We start from the raw sequence: 21,639 nt of genomic DNA on the forward strand, positions 1-21,639 counted from the left end.
TTCAGTTAATACAGTCTTGCCTAAAAAGCTGAATTATTCAGCCTGTGGCCATATATGCCTGTGTGTCAGAGTGGTTTTAGTTCCAATGAGGGTTTCCCACACTTGCATTATTGCCTTTTTGGAACAGGTAATTCTTTGTTGTAGGAGGCTGTTGTATGCATTGTAAGATATTTACATTACCTCTGTGTCAGTAACACGCCTGTGCTCACCTGTAGTCCCAGTTGTGATAACCAAACATTGCCAAATTTCCCCCTAGAGGGAAAAAACTGCTCCTAGTTGATGATCACTAATTTAAATTATATAAGGAAAAGCATTATGGATTTATATATGTTCCCTGCTCCTGCTGTTTATATTATTTGACTTTCTTGAGGGCTTTAGTTTTCATGTCAAGAAAGATGAAGGAAGGCTTAGGTATAATGGTGGAAGAGCTTCCTGGTCCTTAGGTCAAGTTTGAATATTCTTTAATGGAGGAGACAAAATGGGTGATGAAGAGGGAAAACTTACATTTATTAGGAAATTAGGTTACTTTTGGACTTTTGGTTCAAAGAACAAAACAAAATTAGGTAGAAGATTTTTTTGAATGACTCTACACATGCCTGTGAAGGTTAAAGACTCTGCATGGTATCTCCAGGGTTTTGTAGCTTTAGGGCGGACAGTTTCTGTCAAAGGGGCAAAATAGGGATTCAGGAACATGTACTAGTTTTGGAAAAGACCCTGAGGACATGGAAATAGTTCAGAGGATGCTCAGGGATAAGATAATTATACTGATTATATGTGTTGATTTATTCCTGAACTCATAGGAACACCTAAGGTTTAGTCAGAAGTAACTGGGAACATGTTGAAGGGAATCATCAGATGCATTAGCAACCAGGGAGATTTGAATACAGATCCTATAACATTATTGACTGTCTAGTATGATTTGAGTTTTGTCTGGTTAACTGTTCTTACCAGAGTGCTGATCTTTGCTTTTCTTTACAGTATTATAGAAGTATTTACCACCTGTTTCTGTTAAACAAATATTTATAATAATCACCCTTTAGTGTATTATTGTATTATTACTAAAGATTAAATCAGATGAAATAACTTATTTTATACACATTTCTTGTACATAAAGAGTCATTCTAGTAGCAGCATAGGTACATTGAAGATTTATACATAGAACCAAGTGTAATTATATTTTAAAAAATATGTCAGAAGTAATTTTGGGATTTAATAGACAAGTGAGGAAAAGTATCCATACAGATCAAATAAAAATCTGTTTTTATTTTTGAAAAATGGACACAGTCCTGATATTATAAAAAGAATGTTGAGCAAGAAGACTTGGATTTTTAAATTTTTTAATAAAGAAAAAGGTTGTTTCATCATGAGAAGAACACAATACAATACACACCAACAGAAGTAAAAAAAAATGCATTATTCACATTCTACTGCAAATTCACAGCACAAAAGATACTCCCTTTTAAATACATAATATTAAAAAACAAGAAGACAATTAAAAAATCATTAATATAACACAACACATAGGAACCTACCATCAGATTCTGAAAAACCAAAGACTAACTCTTCCAATGGACTTCCTAATGAGGGTCCTATACCTACATTTTGTTGCAAAAGAGTTTAGGACACAAATAGGAAAAATAGGATGGTGGGTGGTAATAAAACATCTATTAAACAAAGGTACAACTGTGTGATGGGGATGGGTGAGGTGCTGTGTTTCAGAGAAGCGTGGCCTGCACCACCTCCCAGATGGCTAGCAAACCAAACTGCATTCTTTCATGGATTACTGTGGGATGAAGCAATGGCCAAGACTGGCCTGGCCTGCAGGAACTACCAGTGCTGTTTCTAGCAAGGCTACTTGAAATTGCTATGAACACACAATGTCAAACTGAATAGCAGAATAAACACAAGTATGGCCTAGCACGAAGATTTTATTTAATTCTTGACTCTGCTCTTTACTAACTGTGGAACTTGTGTAGATTACTTCACATCTCTAAGACTTAGTCTCTTCATTTGTTGATGAGGGGAATTAGTCTCATGAGGTTGTTAGCCAAGAAAAATTAATAAGATTAAGTGTATAAAATGCCTTCCAGAAAAAATAAATCCTTGGTAAAAACTTGTTATTATACTTGTGTTTTCACATATATTTATTACTGCCAGTGTGTCTGTCAGCTTATGCAATATAATTTTATTTTTGGAACTAAAATATTATAATATTAGAGTTTTGAAATTTCAGGCAACAGTATTCTTAGATTTTGTGTGATGATGTTGTCTTATATATGAAGGTAATTTTAATAAGATCTTTAGTACTTCAGTATAAAGTCACCATGGATTATTTCCAGAACCAAACTACTTCTTGCCAAATTTCTTTCTGGTCTAAGTAATATTCTAACCAGTTTTTGACTACAGAGAATGTAGAATTTGTTCTCATGTTGACAATTATATGATATCTTTAAATGTAACCATGGGAATCCATGTTTCTTTGTATAAATGAATAGCAGGTTCAAATACTTGATAATTACCTATGCATGTAGTTATTTATTAATATTAAAGAGAAGACATCTGGGTAGAATTAAGCAATTCATTATAACCAGATCAGTTGCAGGTGTCTTACATGAGGCAGTCGCTCATTATCATTTTTCCATTAGAGAAACTTTTCCTGGAAAGGAATTCATTTGAAGTGAAATCTAAGACATCAATGATTAACATTTTTTAAAAATTTATTTGATAGGAAAATTCTTTTTGCAACTCCATTAAGTTTAAGTTCAGATATACAGAGAGATTAAATTATAAATACCAGCTTTATCTTTCCTCCAAGTCAAAGTTAATTAACAATTTGTTGCTGGAAATGAAACACAAGTATTAGTGTTGTTTTCACAATTCTTCCTTTCTTTACCTGTTCATTAGTTTTCAAAAAGAAGAACAAACTTTACTATGTAGAAAAATTGTCATATGCATTAAGTCATCTGAAAAAAAGGTTTGAAGATAGGAGATGAAAATTGGTATGATTAATTAAAGGAAAATGTGTACCTAGAAATATGCAAGAATTGCACAAATAAAACAAATATAACTTTGATTCAATGGTCCTGAGATAATATTTGAGTCCTTTTATGAAAACGTGATGCTGTGAAGAAAAAATAAATGACCTGGTCAATGCAATGAACATCGGAGTAAATGTTAGTTTCATTATTAATGTAATAAATATAAATAGGAACACATTTTTAAGAGAGAAGGATAACAGTGGTTTGTGGGGAGCAAGTATGAGTTAGAGAAATGTGACAAAGAAGAATGGGAGATTTGAGTTATGTACTAGATAAGAACCTTGCTCATGTGGGCAAATAACTTCTATAGCAAAAAACAGCCCTATGTGTTTTGACCCAAGGGCAGTGAGGAAATCCATTTGGTTTTTATGAACACAAAGTGTTGTTGAAGAGGCAAGGACATTATGGTTTGAATTGTGTCTCTTATTTATTGAGTATGATATAAAAATAGATCTCTGGGATTTTAATAATACATAAGAAGATATTCATTTTTAGTTCACATTTAAAACCAGCTTTCATTCCATTTTAAATATTCTCCAAGTAATTTTCCTTCAATATAAAGAAAATGCTCCCAAAATAGTTTTTTTTTTAAGTTGATGCATACCTTAAATAGAAAGTGATAGTGAAAAAATGGTTTTGGAATTGTAGAATATATATGTTTTTGTATAGCAAATTGTGAGGTCTTAAAAACTTACTAATCAACATTAAATATTAATTAAGATTGTCAAATTTAGCAATGCAATTTCATCTGTGATTTATGTAGAAAGGAGCAATTGGAAATTGGAGTAGCTCCACATTTTTCATGAAAGCACTGATGTAATGTTTAGATTAATCTAATAACTCTGAATGGGTAGCAATTTGAATACTGTTATGACTGAAGTCTTTGTTTTCTGGCAAAATAAATTTTATTTCTGTTAAATTAGTTTTTAATATTTAAAAATAATAATCTGCCTTCTTGGAAAGAATGCTATTTAACTTGATGAATTTTCAAATTCAACATGACAAGGCAATCATTCAAATGAGTCTGTCTGTTCCTTAATTTTGAACAAGTTGGATTCAGCCAAGATAGCTACTATCCAGCCCTGAATAAGCACAGACCAAAAGTGCAGAAGTAGAGACAGACGGGCTCCCTATGGATAAAGAGGATAGGGAAGCTACTGTGGAGGAATTGGCCTTCATCTTGGCTTTGAAATGTGAATCCAATTTAGATTGGCAGAAAGGAGTAAGCAGAGGAAAAAAAGGAAATGTGTTTTGGAGTTTTGGGGGGATAGGAGGAAGATTTTGTCCAAGAGTATTAATAGATTAAACTGAAAGACAGGGACCAGATTGTGGAGGAACAGTGGGTAATCAGGACTAATTCCATTCTAAATTTACCAGTCATTTACTTATAAATGACATTTGGGAAAACAAATTCTTCACCAGGATAACTTGACTGCCATAACTATCTGTTCTCCCCAGTTCATAGGGTTATTATGAGTGTTAAAATATAATGCATTTAACATGCACTATAGAAAGCAAAATGTTATAAACATGTCAGTGGTGGTCCACACAAGTGTATTACATAATGTCTTATCTTGGCAGGACCTTGTACTTAGCTTGGTCATTTTATTGTACATCTGAGCTCAGTTTCACCTCATTTCCTGAAGGTTACTTCAAAACTTTATCATTCTCAGAAAACCTTTGACTCTACCTGTTCTCTTACATTCAGCAGATAACTTCTTTACCAACAAAACAGAAATGATAATAACTTGCTCAGTCTCCTGCTATCATTTCATAAGTCCACATGATTTACCTGTACCTGTGGAGTAGAAACCCCCACTGCCACGAGTGATTGGCTCATCTGAGTACTGAACCTCATCTCTTCCAGAGGAAACTTGCTCTATCCATTATCCATTTAAAATTCAGTGTTCAACTTCTGTTTTCTCCTTCCCATAAGCATTTAAATATACTTCATTTCTCAATTAGTCCACAACATTTCTTTTTCATATTGCTCCTTCTCCCCTTTTTAGCTAAAATTTGTAAAGTCATGATCTATTCTGTCTCAATTTCTTGTATCAGACACTCCACCTGCTTCAGGGTATATTTTTCATCTCATATCTCTTTTGAAGTACCCTCAGCAGCTTCCTTGATAACATCCATAATGTTAGTCCAGATATCTTTCAGTCTGTACCTTTTTGACCTCTAAGCAGCAATTAATTGTATTGATTACTCCCTCCTTCAAATATTTACTTACCTTTTCTTGATGATACTATACTATTGGATCTGAGTTCTGAGTTGCAAAGGATCTAGTCCAGTCTGATAGTTTAAACATAATAGGAATATATTGCAGAAGGTTAGGCAGCTTACAAAGTAAGTAGAAGGAGAACTTTAGATGATATTCAGCAAGGACAACACCTATCTCATCTGCCTCTTTGTGTCAACACTGAAATTTCATGTAGGTATTTTGGGCGGCTCTCTGATGATATCAGGGATGGACTGCAGAATCTGCTACTATCTCTCTAAGCGGTGAATGTCTTCTCCATCATTCTAGCTACAAGACATCACAGACTTGCTTAGTCATAAAGTTCTCTTCTCAATTAAATTGCTGCTAAATGCCCCTAGTTAGCAATCCTAGATCATAGTCGTCCCATATGCCAGCCTCTAAACACACAAAAAATTTGAGCTGAGACTTTTATCTTAGGGAGATAGGGATTTCCCCAAATATAGAAATTGTTTTCAAAAGGTGATGGTTGATCATTAGTTTGGAATTCATCTTTCTCTAGTGCTCATAGTTTTGCTGTTATCTCTCTAAGGAATATTTCTCAGTCTCTTTTCTTTATTTGCTCCTTAAAAGATCAGCTTCCTCAGGGCTTTAATTTTTTCCCCTCACTTTTTGTTCTCTCCATAAGTAATGCTGTATAACACCATGGGTTTAATTACCTTCTCTTTGCTTATGACTCCCAATTCTTGATCACCAGTGCAGTTCTGTCTCTTGAGTGAGCTCTAGACTCATGTCTTACAGGCTCTTAAGTGTTTCCACTTGAATATGCCATAAACCCCTTAAAATTCACCCTATTGGAAACATACTTTTCTGTAATCCAGATACATTCCTCCAGTTCCATCCAGCACAGAGCCCCTCAGTTTTCCAGGTGAAAAAGGAGAATATTATCCTTGAGAGATTCTCTCCCTAATCTCCAAGCTTCCAGGCAGCTCCAGGGTGCAAGCATTTTATATTCCATGTATTGTTTTTAATCTGCCACACTGCCTCCATTTATACTGTGAAAGACACCAGGACTGAAACTAAGTGAACTTCTTCCTAGCTTCCACTTTACTCATCTCTAATCCATTCTCTACCCTGCAGGTAAAAAGCTTAGCAATTAATGTAATCTCATCCCCCTCCTGTGCTTTTTCAGAGGAAAAGTGTGCGTGCATGCACACACACACACACACACACACACACACACACACACATATCACTATGCATATGCTTATAAAGACACATGCTGTATCTGATCTGAAAGGTTGCACAAGAAATTGATAACAGTGTTTGTCTCGGGATTGAAAGTGGGAGAACTAAGTGAAAATCAGATTTACTTTCATTGTACAGTCTATTAGATCTTTTAAATTTTATATCATGATAAAATGATATTATATACAAAAAAATCAATTAGTGAAACTTCAATGAATCATCAGTGGTTGAAGGATCATGTCAGATGCCCACATAGTTTCAAAGACCTCCACACAAAATAGCTCCTTCTTACTTCATTAGCTACATTTAATATTTTATTCTTTTTCAAATTTAGCAAATCCTCTCAAATTTCAGCATTAGCAAATCGTCCCCCTGTTTGAAATGTTCTCTTCTTTACTATCCTACCTAGATAACTCTTCTTCTTTTTAGTACTTTGTTATCCTTAATCAAATTCCCATTACCGTTTTTATTATTATTTGTCTCTTTTGTCAGAAAGACCAAGTAAGATACAGCAGGGTCACATACTGAATTTGTCATATTCAAGACTATGCTGCTGATATCTAAGGTAGTACTTGGACATAATAGGAATTCAGAAAAATATTATAAGAATAAACAACACACACATTTCTTCTTTTCAATTCTTCTATTTCAAGTTCTCTCATCTTTCTCCGTCAGTTTTATTTTATGATTAACTCCCTTCATCTCTGTCTCAAATTTTCCTACCGATTGTCTCAACCCTTTATTTTTTTTTCCTTTTTGTAATTCAGGAGTAAGGAGTTCCAAATTTAAGATTAATATATTCAATATATTCTAGTAAGAGGTGTAAGAAAGGTAACATAATACTATAGCTTTCATTCTTCTGAATTAGTATGAAAAATTAATGAAGCAAATTTGTGACCATTATTTTGAGATGGCAAAGGAATCCATGTTTCAGCTATACATTTCAATTATCCATTCAGGTGAATATAATTTTTAATATCTAAAAGTTAATCTGTAGTAAACAAACTCATTGATTTACTGACTTTAAAATATGATTGCTGGCAATTCCTTTCAATGTTAGCTTATTTGTAAATGGCATTTTAATTTATTCTTTACTGATTTTCACTGGGTAGCCTACTTATAATTGCAAATTTTATAATTTTAAAAATACTCTAATCTTTCCAAATGTTACTCTCAAATCTCTTTCTAGAATCCGTTTCTCAGAACTTAGTTTATTTCCCTGTTTGTGAATTAAGTTATTGATCTCGTTGCCAAATTTGCCCAGTCAGTATTTCACAGCTGGTGAGCCAAGACTTTTAGCAGTAACCCATACTGATCTGTATTATTCTTCAGTATGTGTAGTCCTTGCCTTTGAGCTTCATGACTTCAAGTTTTTATTGGCTAAGCAAAAAGACATTAGTGTTAATTAGCGTGCTAATGTAATCCTTTTATAGGGTAAAATTGATATAAATACCATATCCTAAGAAATATACTATGCTTTGTAAAATATAGCATTAGTGACCTCCAAAATACAAGGTGAGGGTAGCTTATTGGTGTGGCAGAAGTACACAAAAGAGGGAGCATTGTGTCTTAGTAAACCATGCCTCTGGAGTTGAGTCTGTAGTTGAGTCCATAGGCCAAAAGGAACATTAATTTTGGACTTAGGGTCTGGAAATGTTGTTCTTGTTACAACTGCCGCTCATTAACTGCTTAAGCTTGTGCTAGAGGGCTCTTCCAAAAACACAGATGCTATGCAATTAATCTGCTCTTAAAAACCTCTCCCATTTCACATAGGATAAAGTCCAAATTCTTTAATGTGGCTCACAAAAGCTGTATGCTCTGATCCCTGCCACCTCTTTAATTTCTCTCTGGCTTTTCTGTGCCTCTGTCTCTTCATTTGTAAATTATTTGGATAATTTTTAATGTTCCTCTCAGATCTAAAAATCTATAATTCAGAATAATTACAGAGTCAGCCTCAACTTTCAGGTAGGATAAAAGGGAATTTGTAAATTCCTATTTTTAAAAATAGACCAATTTGAAGACCCTGGGGCAAGAGTTATTGTTCTAATATAAGAAACTCAGTTTATTTCTGCTTTTTTAGTTTGGTGGAATATGCTGTGTATTTCACAAAATTCTGAAGAATCATAAATCAGCAACTATTTAGATCATGTTCTCTTTGTTAGAATTAGGGAGTTTGAGGGCTGGAACTGACTTGAAAAGTGTCTTTTGATGATAAAATTAACATCCAGAGAGTTGAAATATCTGTTAGACTTATAGTAGAAACAGAACCAGAATCTTGGCTTCTTTACCACCCCCCAGCCTCCACACTGCAGTGTTCCTCCACATAACAAGACTGTTTCACCCAGATAGCTTGTTTGCTGTTTGTATACAAAGTCCACATCTAGGTAACTGTCTAGGCAGTATATTAGGAAGACTGAGGGATCATGGCCAAGATGAGCTTCTGGCCAGAGAAGTATGAATGATTCTTTTTCCTTTGTTCTTTCAGAGGAAAATCCATGAAAAGATTCATTGATTCATTTAACAAACATTTAGCCAGGGCCAGTTGTTTTTCTGGACAGGAACTATACCCTCCTGAATCTTATATTCCAAGGGAGTAAATAGCTGATATATTAACACATAATAAGATATTTTCAGATACTAATATGAAATATGGGAAAGTTACTTTAGGTTTAAAGTAAAAGTCTGAAAACTCAGACTTTTATTCATGAAATGGCTTCTCACCATGGTAGAACCTCTCTTAACCAACTCTCTAGTTGTTCCATGTTACCAATTTCTGTATGATGTATTTGTCAATACCATCCTCCCAAATGCTTTAATGTTTTCATATCATTGCAAAGAAAGTGCCTTCCTTAGAGTTGTTGAATATTTAAGTATATCCACATTATGTCTTCTATGCCATAACTGTATTTCCATTATTTTCCTACACAAGTTTTATAGATTGTACCTTGTTCCTCAACATTTCTTTTTTCTTTTTTTTTTTGCTATGTCTGCTGCCTTTCCTAGACTTGAATATTTACAATATCTAGTTCTTTTTTGAACACCATAGACAGGAAGGAAATTCTTCTCTGGCAGTCCCTCTAATATTGTGCAAGTCTTTCACTTACAGCCTACCTCTTCTTCAAAATCCACCTCAAGCCCAGTCCCACTGCTGAAATTTCCATGGTGGTATTCACTCATAGTCATCAGCCTTCCTCTGAATATCAGTTCTTATAGGATTGATTGACTGACCAATCAATTTTTGATTTCTGACACTTAGCATAGGACCTCATGTTGTTATTCCTGTAAATATATTTACCAAATATAAATATAAATTATTTTAATATTTAATGCAAATATTTTATTTTTAAATTATTTTTTTGGGTGAAGGGGTTAAGTTTTTTGAGTGTTTTTTATATCCTGGAGATTAAAGCTCTATCTGAGGTGCAGGTGGCACCTCTCTCTCTGTTCATGTTCTTGTTTGTTTCATTTGCTGTGAAGGAGGGTTTTTTTGTTTGATACCATCCCGTTTTTTGATTCTTATTTTACTTTTTGTGCTTTAGCAGTCTTTTTGAGGAAGTTGGTTCCTAAGCTGACATCACATAACAATTTTTTTTATTTTTTTATTGGTTGTTCACAACATTACAAAGCTGTTGACATATTATATTTCATACATTAGATTGAAGTGGGTTATGAACTCCCAATTTTACCCCAAATGCAGATTGCAGAATCACGTAGGTTACACATCCACAATTTTACATAATGCCATATTAGTAACTGTTGTATTCTGCTACCTTTCCTATCCCCTACTATCCTCCCTCCCCTTCCCTCACATCTTCTCTCTCTACCCCATCTACTGTAATTCATTTCTCTCCTTGTTTATTTTCCCATTCCCCTCACAACCTCTTATATGTAATTTTGTATAGCAATGAGGGTCTCCCTTCATTTCCATGAAATTTCCCTTTTCTCTCCCTTTCCCTCCCATCTCATGTCTCTGTTTAATGTTAATCTTTTATTCCTGCTCTTCCTCCCTGCTCTGTTCATAGTTGCTCTCATTATATCAAAGAAGACATTTGGTATTTGTTTTTTAGGGATTGGCTAGCTTCACTAAGCATAATCTGCTCTAGTGCCATCCATTTCCCTGCAAATTCCATGATTTTGTCATTTTTTAGTGCTGCGTAATATTCCATGGTGTATAAATGCCACATTTTTTTTTATCGATTCATCTATTGAAGGGCATCTGGGTTGGTTCCACAGTCTAGCTATTGTGAATTGTGCTGCTATGAACATCGATGTGGCAGTATCCCTGTAGCATGCTCTTTTAAATTATTATAATATTTAACAAATGTAAATTATATTTATATAAATATATTATTTACCAAATATAAATTCTTAAATATGTTCTACATTGAGAAGGGATTAGGCATTGTACAGTTATATCATATGCATGTATGAGAATATAGCAAATCCCACTATTATGTATAATCATCATGAACCAATAAAAATGTGTAAATAAAAATGAAAAAAATCGGTGCTCATTATAAATAAGTACTGCTTTTTAAAAAAGAGAGTCACTGTTCCCTAATCAATACACCTTGGGCATATCTGTGTTAAATATTAAATAGTATGTACCACTCCATAACATTGTCATTTATGTATTATTCTCTTCAGCAAGAATTTGTCTTTGTTGCTTAATGTAGTACTTGGAACATAGCACATGTTCATTATATACTAATAAATTAATTAATATTAAAAACACCTAGAAATTTGAAAGTTTGTGATTTGCTGATATACTTTGTGAATTTTTAGACAAGGCAAAGGGAGCACATAATAAGATAGAAGGAGAACCATAGTAAGATAGCTATTCTAAACTTATTTGACCTTGGAGTACTTTGTTTTCAGGAACCATGAACTTCTCCTACCTGTGTTACTCTCTAGAACACAGCTTGTGAAATGCTGGCTTAAAACAGACAGCACCTAACTGAATGAGATGATTATAATGTAGATGTGATCATTCATTTCTTGGACTGTAAGCCTATCCAAGGCAGAGTCTATGCCCGAACTATTTATACTAAGTTTTGGAGGGGACATTAAAGAACATATGGTCTAGAAATGCACCCTTTTGCTTGAATCTCCATAATGCTTAGCTTATTTTTAAAAGCTTTCTTTTGGCAGCCCAATTTTGTGCGGCTCTTTCTGTTTTATAGAAATTTACTGCATTAGCTTTTCATCTCTGTGACCAAACTACCCAACAAGAACAACTCAGAGGGGGAAAAAGTTCACTTTGGCTCATGGTTCATAGGGGTTTAGACCATGGTGGGCCTACATCATTGTTCTGGGCTAGGGCAAGGCAGAACATCATGGCAGAGGACTTGATAGAGGACCATCTCTCACCTCATGGTGTTCAAGAAATTGAGAGAACGAGGTGAAGGGATTTTAGGGAAAATAAGCCCTTCCAGGGCATGGGCCCAGTGGCCCACCTCCTCCAGCCACACCTCACTTTCCTACAGTTACCACCAAGCAATTCATTCAAATTGATATGGACCAATTACAGTTCTCATGATGTGATCATTTCACCTCTGAATATTCTGCATTAACTGGTACTACCCACTCAGTGGTTGTTGTTCTACCTTATAGAACCATCAACATATGTCTAAAAATTCAATGAAGTGATTTTTAACATAGAAAACATCCAATAAATATGGGATTGATTTGAATTGTGAAATTGTGAGAATTTGACTCATTTAAATTTTTAAATTATAACATGGGACTAAAATAATTGCAAGACTAAATTTGAACATAATTTTCCACCAGATTACTTTTTAGTCATGACATTTTTGTGTGTATCTGTACATGTAAATGGAAATGACATTTATGTAACTGTGCAATTTTAGTACGTAGTTACAGATCATTGGGGAGTTCTTCCTCTGAAGATAGGAAGAAATCAAGCAAGGCAATTGGTTTACAGGGTTTGATGATTTTTTTGTTGTTGTTTTTGGCTTTTTGGTATTTCATTTTCTTTTCCCTCATAACACCATTCCAAGTGATAGGCTGCCTCTTTATATCTGTTGGTAATAAGTCCAATATGTCTATGAGATGTAAATCATTGAAGTTCGTTAAAGTTTTCATATTAAATGGGCTCCTTTTTGTGAAATTTATGACTCTACATTGAGATTTTTCTGACCACATGATTCTTAAAAGGGAAGCATCTACAAAAGCATATTGTACAGATTAGTGTCTTCCATTTCTATGGAATGTAGACCCAACAATGAACAATAGAAGAGATGATATTTAGAAGACCAAATTATCCAACAACTGTGACTATGAAGGGGTCACATTAAGAAAAGTAATACTAATTCATAGTATCTTTACCCCACTTCCTCCTGTAGGACTTTAGTACCACCAAAGTTCCCAACCCATAAATATTCTTGGAAAGGATATGGGGTGTTTCACATATAATTTTAAGTTTGATTTGCCAGGTTTGATAGTTATTCCTATGGGAATAGGCTTCTTCTCTAGAATATTGTTTTGTGTGTGAAGAAGGCTATAATTAATGCTTGCTTCAGCTTGGACTCACAATCCTGCTCTGGCCTCTGAAGCTGCTTTGCTATTGCTCCCTGGAATTATGGACTGTCACCAAGAACTGCTATTTGTAGAGATGCTGTGGTGGGCTCAGAACATTTCCTCCCTCTGATAACCAAGATATTTTCACTGAGTATGTTTCTTATTCATAGCTCTTTCTTTCCCAAAGTTAAGTTCTTCTGTCTTTGTGCAGGTAGACTTCTTTGATGGCCTCCTTCCTAGTTCACACTCTTAAACCCAGGGGACTTCTGCTATGGATTTTCAATAACTTTACCTCTCTGCAGAAACCTCTTCAGAGGGGCTGGGTTCAAGTCACCATTAATTGAGCTAAGTACATTAAAAATCCCTTGTGATTCCCATTATGATATTAAAACCCAGCAAATGAATCTTCATCATATTTTTTTCCAGAGTGCTTGTCGTTTGATTTTTAGGGTATCATTAAATGTGTTACTTTTCTCGAAGAGAAGTGTGAACATTTAGCAGTACTATGGCACCATGAGATGAGTATTATTTAAAAATGAGAAAATCTGAGACCCATTCTTAAGTCTTCATAAATATAGCCTTGAAGAATTTATTCACTCATTCTGTAGCCTCATAATGCCCTATATACCCTACTAGTTATTATTGATACAGAAATGAGTGATGTACCCAATGCTTCTTAAATGCAGTTGTGCATTAGATCAAGGGGCATCAAATTATGGCCTATGAGCCAAGTGTTGTTCACTATACATTTTGGTAAATAAAATTTTATTGGAACACTTCCAAGCTCATGCCCAAAGCCTAAAATATTTATTACCTGGCTCTTAACAGAAAAATGAATTAGACTCCTGAAGATTTGAAAACAAAGAAACAAAAAAACAAAACATTTCTTGTGTTCCATGACAGACAGTCAAATCAGAATTAGGAGTTGAGGGTTGGGTTTTTGCCTCAAGAACCAGCTTTTAAAAATAATTAATTAACTTGGCTGGTTGTAGTGGTGCATTCCTATAATCTCAAAGACTTTGGTTCAAGGTCAGCCTCAGTTATTTAGCAAGACCCTAAGCAACTTAATGAGACCCTGCCTTTAGCCTCAAAATTCAAAAAAAAGGGGAGGGGGCTGGGGATATGGCCCTTTGTTCAATCCTGGTACCCAAATAAATAAATAATACATAAAAACATAAACATTACACATATTAATGGGTAACAAATAATGTTTTGATATATGCATGCTGTTTAAATCAGAATAGACATTTATCATATTTTAAGGTGAAAAGTTCTAAAATCTTTTCTTATGGGTTTCTTTTTCTTTTTCTTTCTTTCTTTCTTTTTTTTTTTTTTTTTTTTGTACTAGTGATTTAACCCAGTGGTGCTTAACCAGTGAGCCATATCCCCAGCCCCTTAGGTACAGAGTCTCACTGAGTTGCTTTAGGACCTTGCTAACTTGCAGAACCTGGCTTTGAACTTGTGATCCTCCTACTTCAGCCTCCTGAGCTGCTGGGATTACAGGTGTGCGCTACTTCTGGCGTCTTATAGCTTTTTGAATTGTACTGAACATTTGTTATCTGAAGTAAATCTACTACTGTACAATAGTACAGCAGAACTTCCTGCTCCTATCTAACTGTAACAGTACTTGTTTCAGTTTGGATTTGAAATGCCCCCTAAAGGCTTATGTGTTATTCTCCAGCCAGTGGCTCTATTGGGAAGTGGTGGAAACCATAGGAAGTAGGACTTATTTGGAAGAAGTAGGGTAGGTTGCTGGTGGCATGCCTTTGAAGGTATATTTTATACCCATTCCCAGCTTGCTCTTTCTGTTTTCCAGCTGCCCTGACATGTTTTGCCACATGCTCCCTGCATTAATGTTTTGTCTTACCACAGGCCCATAGTGATGAGGTCATTCAACCGTGAACTGTAACCTTTGAAACTATGAACCAAAATAAATCTTTCCTCCTTTAAATTGATTTTCTCAGGTATTTTGTCATAGTACCACAAAGTGGACTAACAATACCCATTGATGAACTTTTTCTTACTTCCCTGTGTCCACTCTTTCCAGTTTCTGATAACCACCATTTTACTCTCAACTTCTTTGACATCAGCTTTTTAAGATTCCACATATGAATGAGATCAGATAGTACTTGTCTACATGTGCTTGGCTTATTTCACTTAACATACTGATTGCCAGTTTCATTTACTTTGTTGCACATAATGGGGTTTTATTCTTTCTTTATATGGCAGAATTGTATATATGTAATTTTGTATAAATACCATATTTTCTTTATTTATCAACTGATGGACACTAAATTGATTTTTTTATTGGGCATTCTAAATAATGATTCAGTTAACAAGGGAGTTAATATGAGGATATCTCTTCAATATTACTGATTTGATTTTCTTGGTTCTGTTTTTAATTTTTTGAGAATCCTCCATATCATTTTCTATAATGGCTTTACTGCTAACATTTCCACCAACAGTGCCCAGGAGTTCCCTTTTCTCCATATCCTTTCAGCACTTGTTATCTTTAGTCTTTTTGATAATAGCCATTCTTACTGGGGTGAGGTAATATGTTATGGTAATGCTGAACATGTTTTTTCCATTTACCTGTTGACCATTTGTCTGTCCTCTTTCAGGAATTGTTTATTTAGATCCATTGCATATTTTAAAATTGGGTTATTTGGTTTTTTTTAAATTTGTTTGTATGTTTGTTTTTTGCTATTGAGCTTTTGTGGTTTCTTATATATTTTGGATATCAACCCCTTGTTGGTTGAAGAGTTTGAAAATACGTTCCCTCTATGTAGATTGTTCCTGCACTCTGTTGATTGTTTTCTTTGCCATACAGAAGATTTCTGGTTTGATATAATTTTACTTTTCTATTTTTGCCTCTGTCTCCTATGCTACTGTGGTCTTCATAGAAAAAAAATTCTTGCTGATTTCAATGTTATGAAGCATTTCTCCCTTTTTCTCTTCTCATAGATTTAGGGTTTCAGGTCTTACCTTTAAGTATTTAATACATTTTAGGTTTCTTTTTTATAACTGGAAGGAGATATGGGTCTAATTTCCTTCTTCTACTTTTTATAACTGGTGAGAGATATGGGTCTAGTTTCATTCTTCTGTATGAGAAAAAATACCCAGTTTTCTTGGCATAATTTATTTAAAAATATAAACAAATAAAAAAGAACCTATTCTTTTCCTGAAGTGTGTTGTTTGCAGTATTGTTGACAATTAAGTTGTTCTAGATGTGTAGCTTTGTTATATGTTTTGACCTCAGATCTTGTAATACTTCCTGCATTGTTCTTTTTGCTCAAGATGGTTTTGGCTATCCAGGGATTTTTATGATTACATATAAATTTTTTTAAAAAATTTCTACTTAAGAACCAATGTTTTTTTTTATTTTTTTAAATTGTTGGTCGTTCAAAACATTACATAGTTCTTAATATATCATATTTCACAGTTTGATTCAAGTGAGTTATGAACTCCCAATTTTACCCCGTATACAGATTGTTGTATCACATCAGTTACCCTTCCATTGATTGACATATTGCCATTCTAGTGACTGATGTATTCTGCTGTCTATCCTATTCTCTACTATCCCCCCTCCCCTAGCATCTTCTGACACATGATTAATATCTAGAATATATAAAGAGCTCAAAAAATTTTACACCAAAAATCAAATAACCAAATTAATAAATGGGCAAATAAACTAAACAGACACTTCCTTAAAAAAAAAAAAGAAATACAAATGGACAAAAAAAATTAGGGAAATGTAAATCAAAACTACAACTGAGATTTCAAGTTACACCAGCCAGAATGGCTATCACCAAGAACACAAATAATAATAAATGCCAGAGAGGAAGAGGAGAAAATGTATGGTGGGACTGTAAATTAGTACATCTGCTATGTAAATCAGTACGGAGGCTCCTCAAAAGACTAGGAATGGAGCTACCATATGACTCACCTACACCACTTTTCAACATTTACCCTGGAGAATTAAAGTCATCTTACTACAGTGACACACATAAGCATGTTTATAGCAGCAGGATTCACAGTAGCCAAACTGTGGAACCAGCCTAAATTAATGTTCATTATTGGATGAATTGATAAAGAGAACATGGTATATATACACAATGCAGCTTTATTCAGCCATAAAAAAGTTAAAGTATGGCATTTGCAGGAAAATGGATGAAACTAGAGGTCATCACATTAATCATCATTAATCATCATATTAACAAAAAAGAACTCAGATTCTTAAGTGTGCTATGTTTTCTCTCATATGTAGAAGCTAGATAGGAAAAAAGAAAAGAAAGGTGAGGCTGAATCTCCTAAAAATCAAAGGGAGATTAGTAGAGAAAATGGACCAAGGACTGGGAGGCAGGGAAGGAGCAGGAAAATGCTGGGGGGGGTGATACTGACCAAATTATTTTCTTATATTGTATGTATGTATGAATATGTAACAACAATCCCATCAATAAGTTGAACTATAAAGCACAAATTAAAAATGTAGGAAAAACAAGCTAATGTTTTTAAAAAGCATCCCAGATGAATGAACTAGATAACCAAAGTTAGGAAAAAAATACTTGTCAATAAATCCTACCCTTGAAGAATATGTGATTCACTGGGGGAAAGGAGTCCTTAAAAATTGATAAAATATAACTTATGCATCTAAAATAGAAATACAAAGCCCCAAAGAGGATCTGCAGAGGGAGCATTGTAATTCACCAGTGATATTTTCATAGGAGGGATGTTGAAGTAGATAAAAAGGTGAATTCAGTGGTGGACAAGATCTCCTGGAGTGGTGTCAGTGAGGGAAGAGCACAGAGATTAGCATATGCAAAAGTATATATGAAAGGTATGAAATAGCATAGTTAGAGAATGGTGAGATGCACAGTGTGGCCAAAACACCAAGAAAGAAGAAACAAAGGACATAGGATATAAAGTTGGAATGGAAAAATTGAGTTTCTCTAGGCCTCAGTTTTTCCATTTATGAAATAAGTAATTAGCTAAGATGACTCTAAAGACTGCTGTAGTCTAATGTATAGGTTTCTGCCATTGTGTCAATTACTTCTTTTAGTGCTCTCAAGGCTGGGAATATAGTGGGGGTTGTATGAATAATATGGCCCCTATAGTGGTGGTTTTCCCCATAGTTGTTCAGTTTTTTGATGTACAAATGAGGTTAATTCTATCTACAGGATTCATCACAAAGATTTGAGAAAGTAGCTTCCTAGAGGGGAACTACATTGGTCAATTAATTAAAACCCTTAATAAATAATATTATATGATGAAAAAATATCAGCAACTGCTTTATGTTCTATGTAGCAAAGTGCTCTAAAATTAAGACAGTTTATTGTCAAAACTCACATTCTTTAATTAGTACTATACCTATTATAACTTAGAATCTATAAGTTTTTATACTCAAAACTTGATATGTGAATTATTATTAATATGATATGCTATCTTATTTTATCTGTTTTATAATTTTTCATCTATATCACATCTGTGTATTATAATTTCATCTCTGTTCAGAAACTCAGTAATGTAGTTATAAATCTCTGTCTCTGAATAAACTACATGTTATTGGCTTCATATCTTTAAGTGAATTTATTTAAGTTCTGGTATACAGTGTGAATGTTTTATTTGCCTCTTTCATGGTGTCCCCAAGTGTACGGAATAACCAGTGAATCAAAAATAATATATGGTAGGCTCAATGATTGAAAATTCCAAGGCACCCCAATCTATACTTTCTGATTCATTTTATCAAACACAAGTAGATAATTACACTGAAAATTTATAAAAGATATTTAGAATGATGCAAGTTGAAATAGACCGACCTATTTGAAACTGCAGCAGGAACTGTCAGAAAGAACTCATACAGTTTCTGTCATTTGAATATCCAATATTTTCATTAAAGAAGATATTTAGAATGCTTTTATAAAATGCTGCCCAATTATTAGCTATTTTTCTCTCCCCACCTTCTCTAAGAAAATCTTAAAGAAATCCTAGAATATTAGCCACTGTTGACTCTGTCCTACTTTTATTCACAGACATCGATGAGTGTGCTGAAGGGCGCCACTACTGTCGTGAGAATACCATGTGTGTCAACACCCCGGGTTCTTTCATGTGCATCTGCAAAACTGGATATATCAGAATTGATGATTATTCTTGTACAGGTAAATGGTAGCTATCTAGGAAATAGAATATTTCTGTGTCTTCAGTTTATTTTTAAAAGATTCTTTTGACTATGAGATTTTGGTAAGTATGCCATAAATACTAAGCAAAATCATATCTTCTTGATTTAGTAGTTAATTATGAATCTGTTTGAAAGATAGGAATACCTGCTTGCTCTAGATAAGTTTAATATTTCTTATTAGACAAACTAAAAAACCAAATCAATATTGTACTAAATTTATACATGAATAGTATTTATGTTCAAATTTTATGTGAATTACTAAGGCTAATCTGAGAAACAACACTTTTGTGATACTTCCTTTGTATGACAGTGTTTTTTTGGTGGGGAGGGTGTATTTGTTTTCTTTATGTTCTGAGTTTTTCAACCCAAAGTGTTGTACATGAAAGGCAAGTGTTCTACCACTGAACTCCTCTCCAGCCCTTAGATTTCTGAATAGAGGATTGTAATGTTTTTCAGAAATAGATGCTTAGATTTCTAGAAAATGAGGGTATAGAAGACATTCTTTACACTTTGGAGAAGTGCAGTTGTGTATTTCATTGAAGAAGTTTTCCTTATTTTTGTTTCATTGAAATGCCACTCCATTTAGTGCCATTCAGAGTGCTCAGCGATATCCTGAGTATTAATAATGTCTTAAAAAGTTCCTGGGATAACACCTATTCTCTTCATATTTCATGGGTTCTTGTGGGTAGAATATGAAAAATAGAAAACTAGATTGATGACTATGGAATTTGAGGAAATTTGGGTATAAAATAGGTCATTCTTTTGGAATTTCTTTTTTTAAAATAGGAGAAATAACATGTAAAATACGTAGGATCATAAAACTGGAGAGAACTTTAAATTTTATTTTTGCCATTTTTATTCTACTTCCAATTTTATAATTTTTTATCAGATAGATGTTATAAATAATTTCTAGAGGTTCCCAGAGAAACAGACTCTAAACAACTCCCTAGTAAAAATATGAATTTAAATTAAAGTGTCACTTTTTGTGTTTGTATTAGTTGTACATTTATGTATCTTCATTATAACATCTATAATGAGTACCAATTCATATTTTCCTTATCAGAGAAAGAGGAAGGATATACCTTCAAATTCAAATATAGTCTTTATATAAAAACAAAATGATAATTATAGAAATAAAAATGAGAACTGACTTACTAATCTATGAGGCATATGCAAAGATATCTTATAGGTAGAAAAGATATTTAATATGGTGATGCAAATCAATTCATAAATTCCTACTTTTAAGCCAGTTCATCCTAGAGATTTTGAAATTATTCAAGCAATTTTGCATTATTTCTTTGGACAAAATTTAATCATAATGAGTGGCATACTGTCTTGAAAAAGGACTGGAGAGATGGTTTTCAACATAAAAGTAAATTTTTAAAACTGTCAGAATAATGGAGGATATAATGCACAGTCTACTGTAATATTGATAATATTGATAAGCCTGAATTCCAATTTAATGGTTAACAAGAAACTAAGATAAAACTGTTGTGTATCTTAGAAAGTGATATTTCAAAATATGCTTGTTAAAAGTAAGAATGTGCATTTCTAAGAAGTCTGCTGATTTTTTGGCATTAGAGACTTAAAAAGCCTTGTATATATTTATACTTCCTAGTGATCCTTTTAGCTTTTCTTGTACTCTTAAGAGATTTTTCAAGATTTTAAGTAAGAAGATGTATCACATAATTTGGCCTTGTGTTAAATGGAGAGTGTTTCTCCAGGGCAGAATATTTTTAAGAGGTTCATTTCTATTCTGAATCTGTCTGTTGAATGTAAATCCAATTATAGCAAATTCAACAGTTTAGCTTTAGTACATGACAGAGAATCTTGAACTTTGGATTTTGCCTCTCTCATCACATCCCCCTTCCAAATAAAATTCCAAAAATTGCTATTTTTGACCACTTAGGGTGAATTTCCCCATAGGATTCCAAGGTTTCTAATGATATAAATAAAGTATTCTTTGGTAGGAATGCAGAGGAAAGCTGAAATAATTTTAAGAAAAGTTATTCAAGCTGTAGTTTTTGTGCCTAAGGAGCCAGAGCCAAGAATTTCAAAATCTGGCCGATGATAGGGAATGTTTTTCCTTAATGAGGCACTAGCATTTCCAACTAGCACCATTATTTCTATGCTTCCCCTTAAAGAGGAGAGTTTCCTTGCTCTTAAATTTTCATTTCTATACCCCAAAGTTAGGTTTCCTAGGGAATATGTGTGCATTTTGTTTTATTCCAGAGTCAGGTGAGCATTGTCAAAATTCTTCTTTATGTTAGGTGAGTCCCCCACTCCCATCCTCCCACACATTGTTAAAGCCTGTTTGTACCAAAGACTTAAAGATGCAACTTCTCAGATGGGGGTTTGCCTTGTACCTGAAGGTACCTAGGGTATTCCTTTTAAGAGCATCTATAAGACCAAAGTTAGACTTAATTTCTCTGATAAAA

General features: G+C 33.8%; 1 protein-coding gene across 2 annotated transcripts in view; it reads left to right on the forward strand.

The window, feature by feature from the left end:
- Nell2 (neural EGFL like 2) overlaps positions 1–21,639 on the forward strand; it is a 367,974-nt gene that overhangs the window by 200,702 nt on the left and 145,633 nt on the right. For both annotated transcript variants that reach the window (XM_026401419.2, XM_026401420.2), the window contains one exon: positions 19,056–19,181. In XM_026401419.2, the coding sequence (XP_026257204.1) occupies positions 19,056–19,181 (126 nt within the window). The remainder of the gene's footprint in view (positions 1–19,055; positions 19,182–21,639) is intronic.

The sequence above is a fragment of the Urocitellus parryii genome, chromosome 5 (genome assembly GCF_045843805.1).
Source record: "Urocitellus parryii isolate mUroPar1 chromosome 5, mUroPar1.hap1, whole genome shotgun sequence".
Lineage (NCBI taxonomy): Eukaryota > Metazoa > Chordata > Mammalia > Rodentia > Sciuridae > Urocitellus > Urocitellus parryii.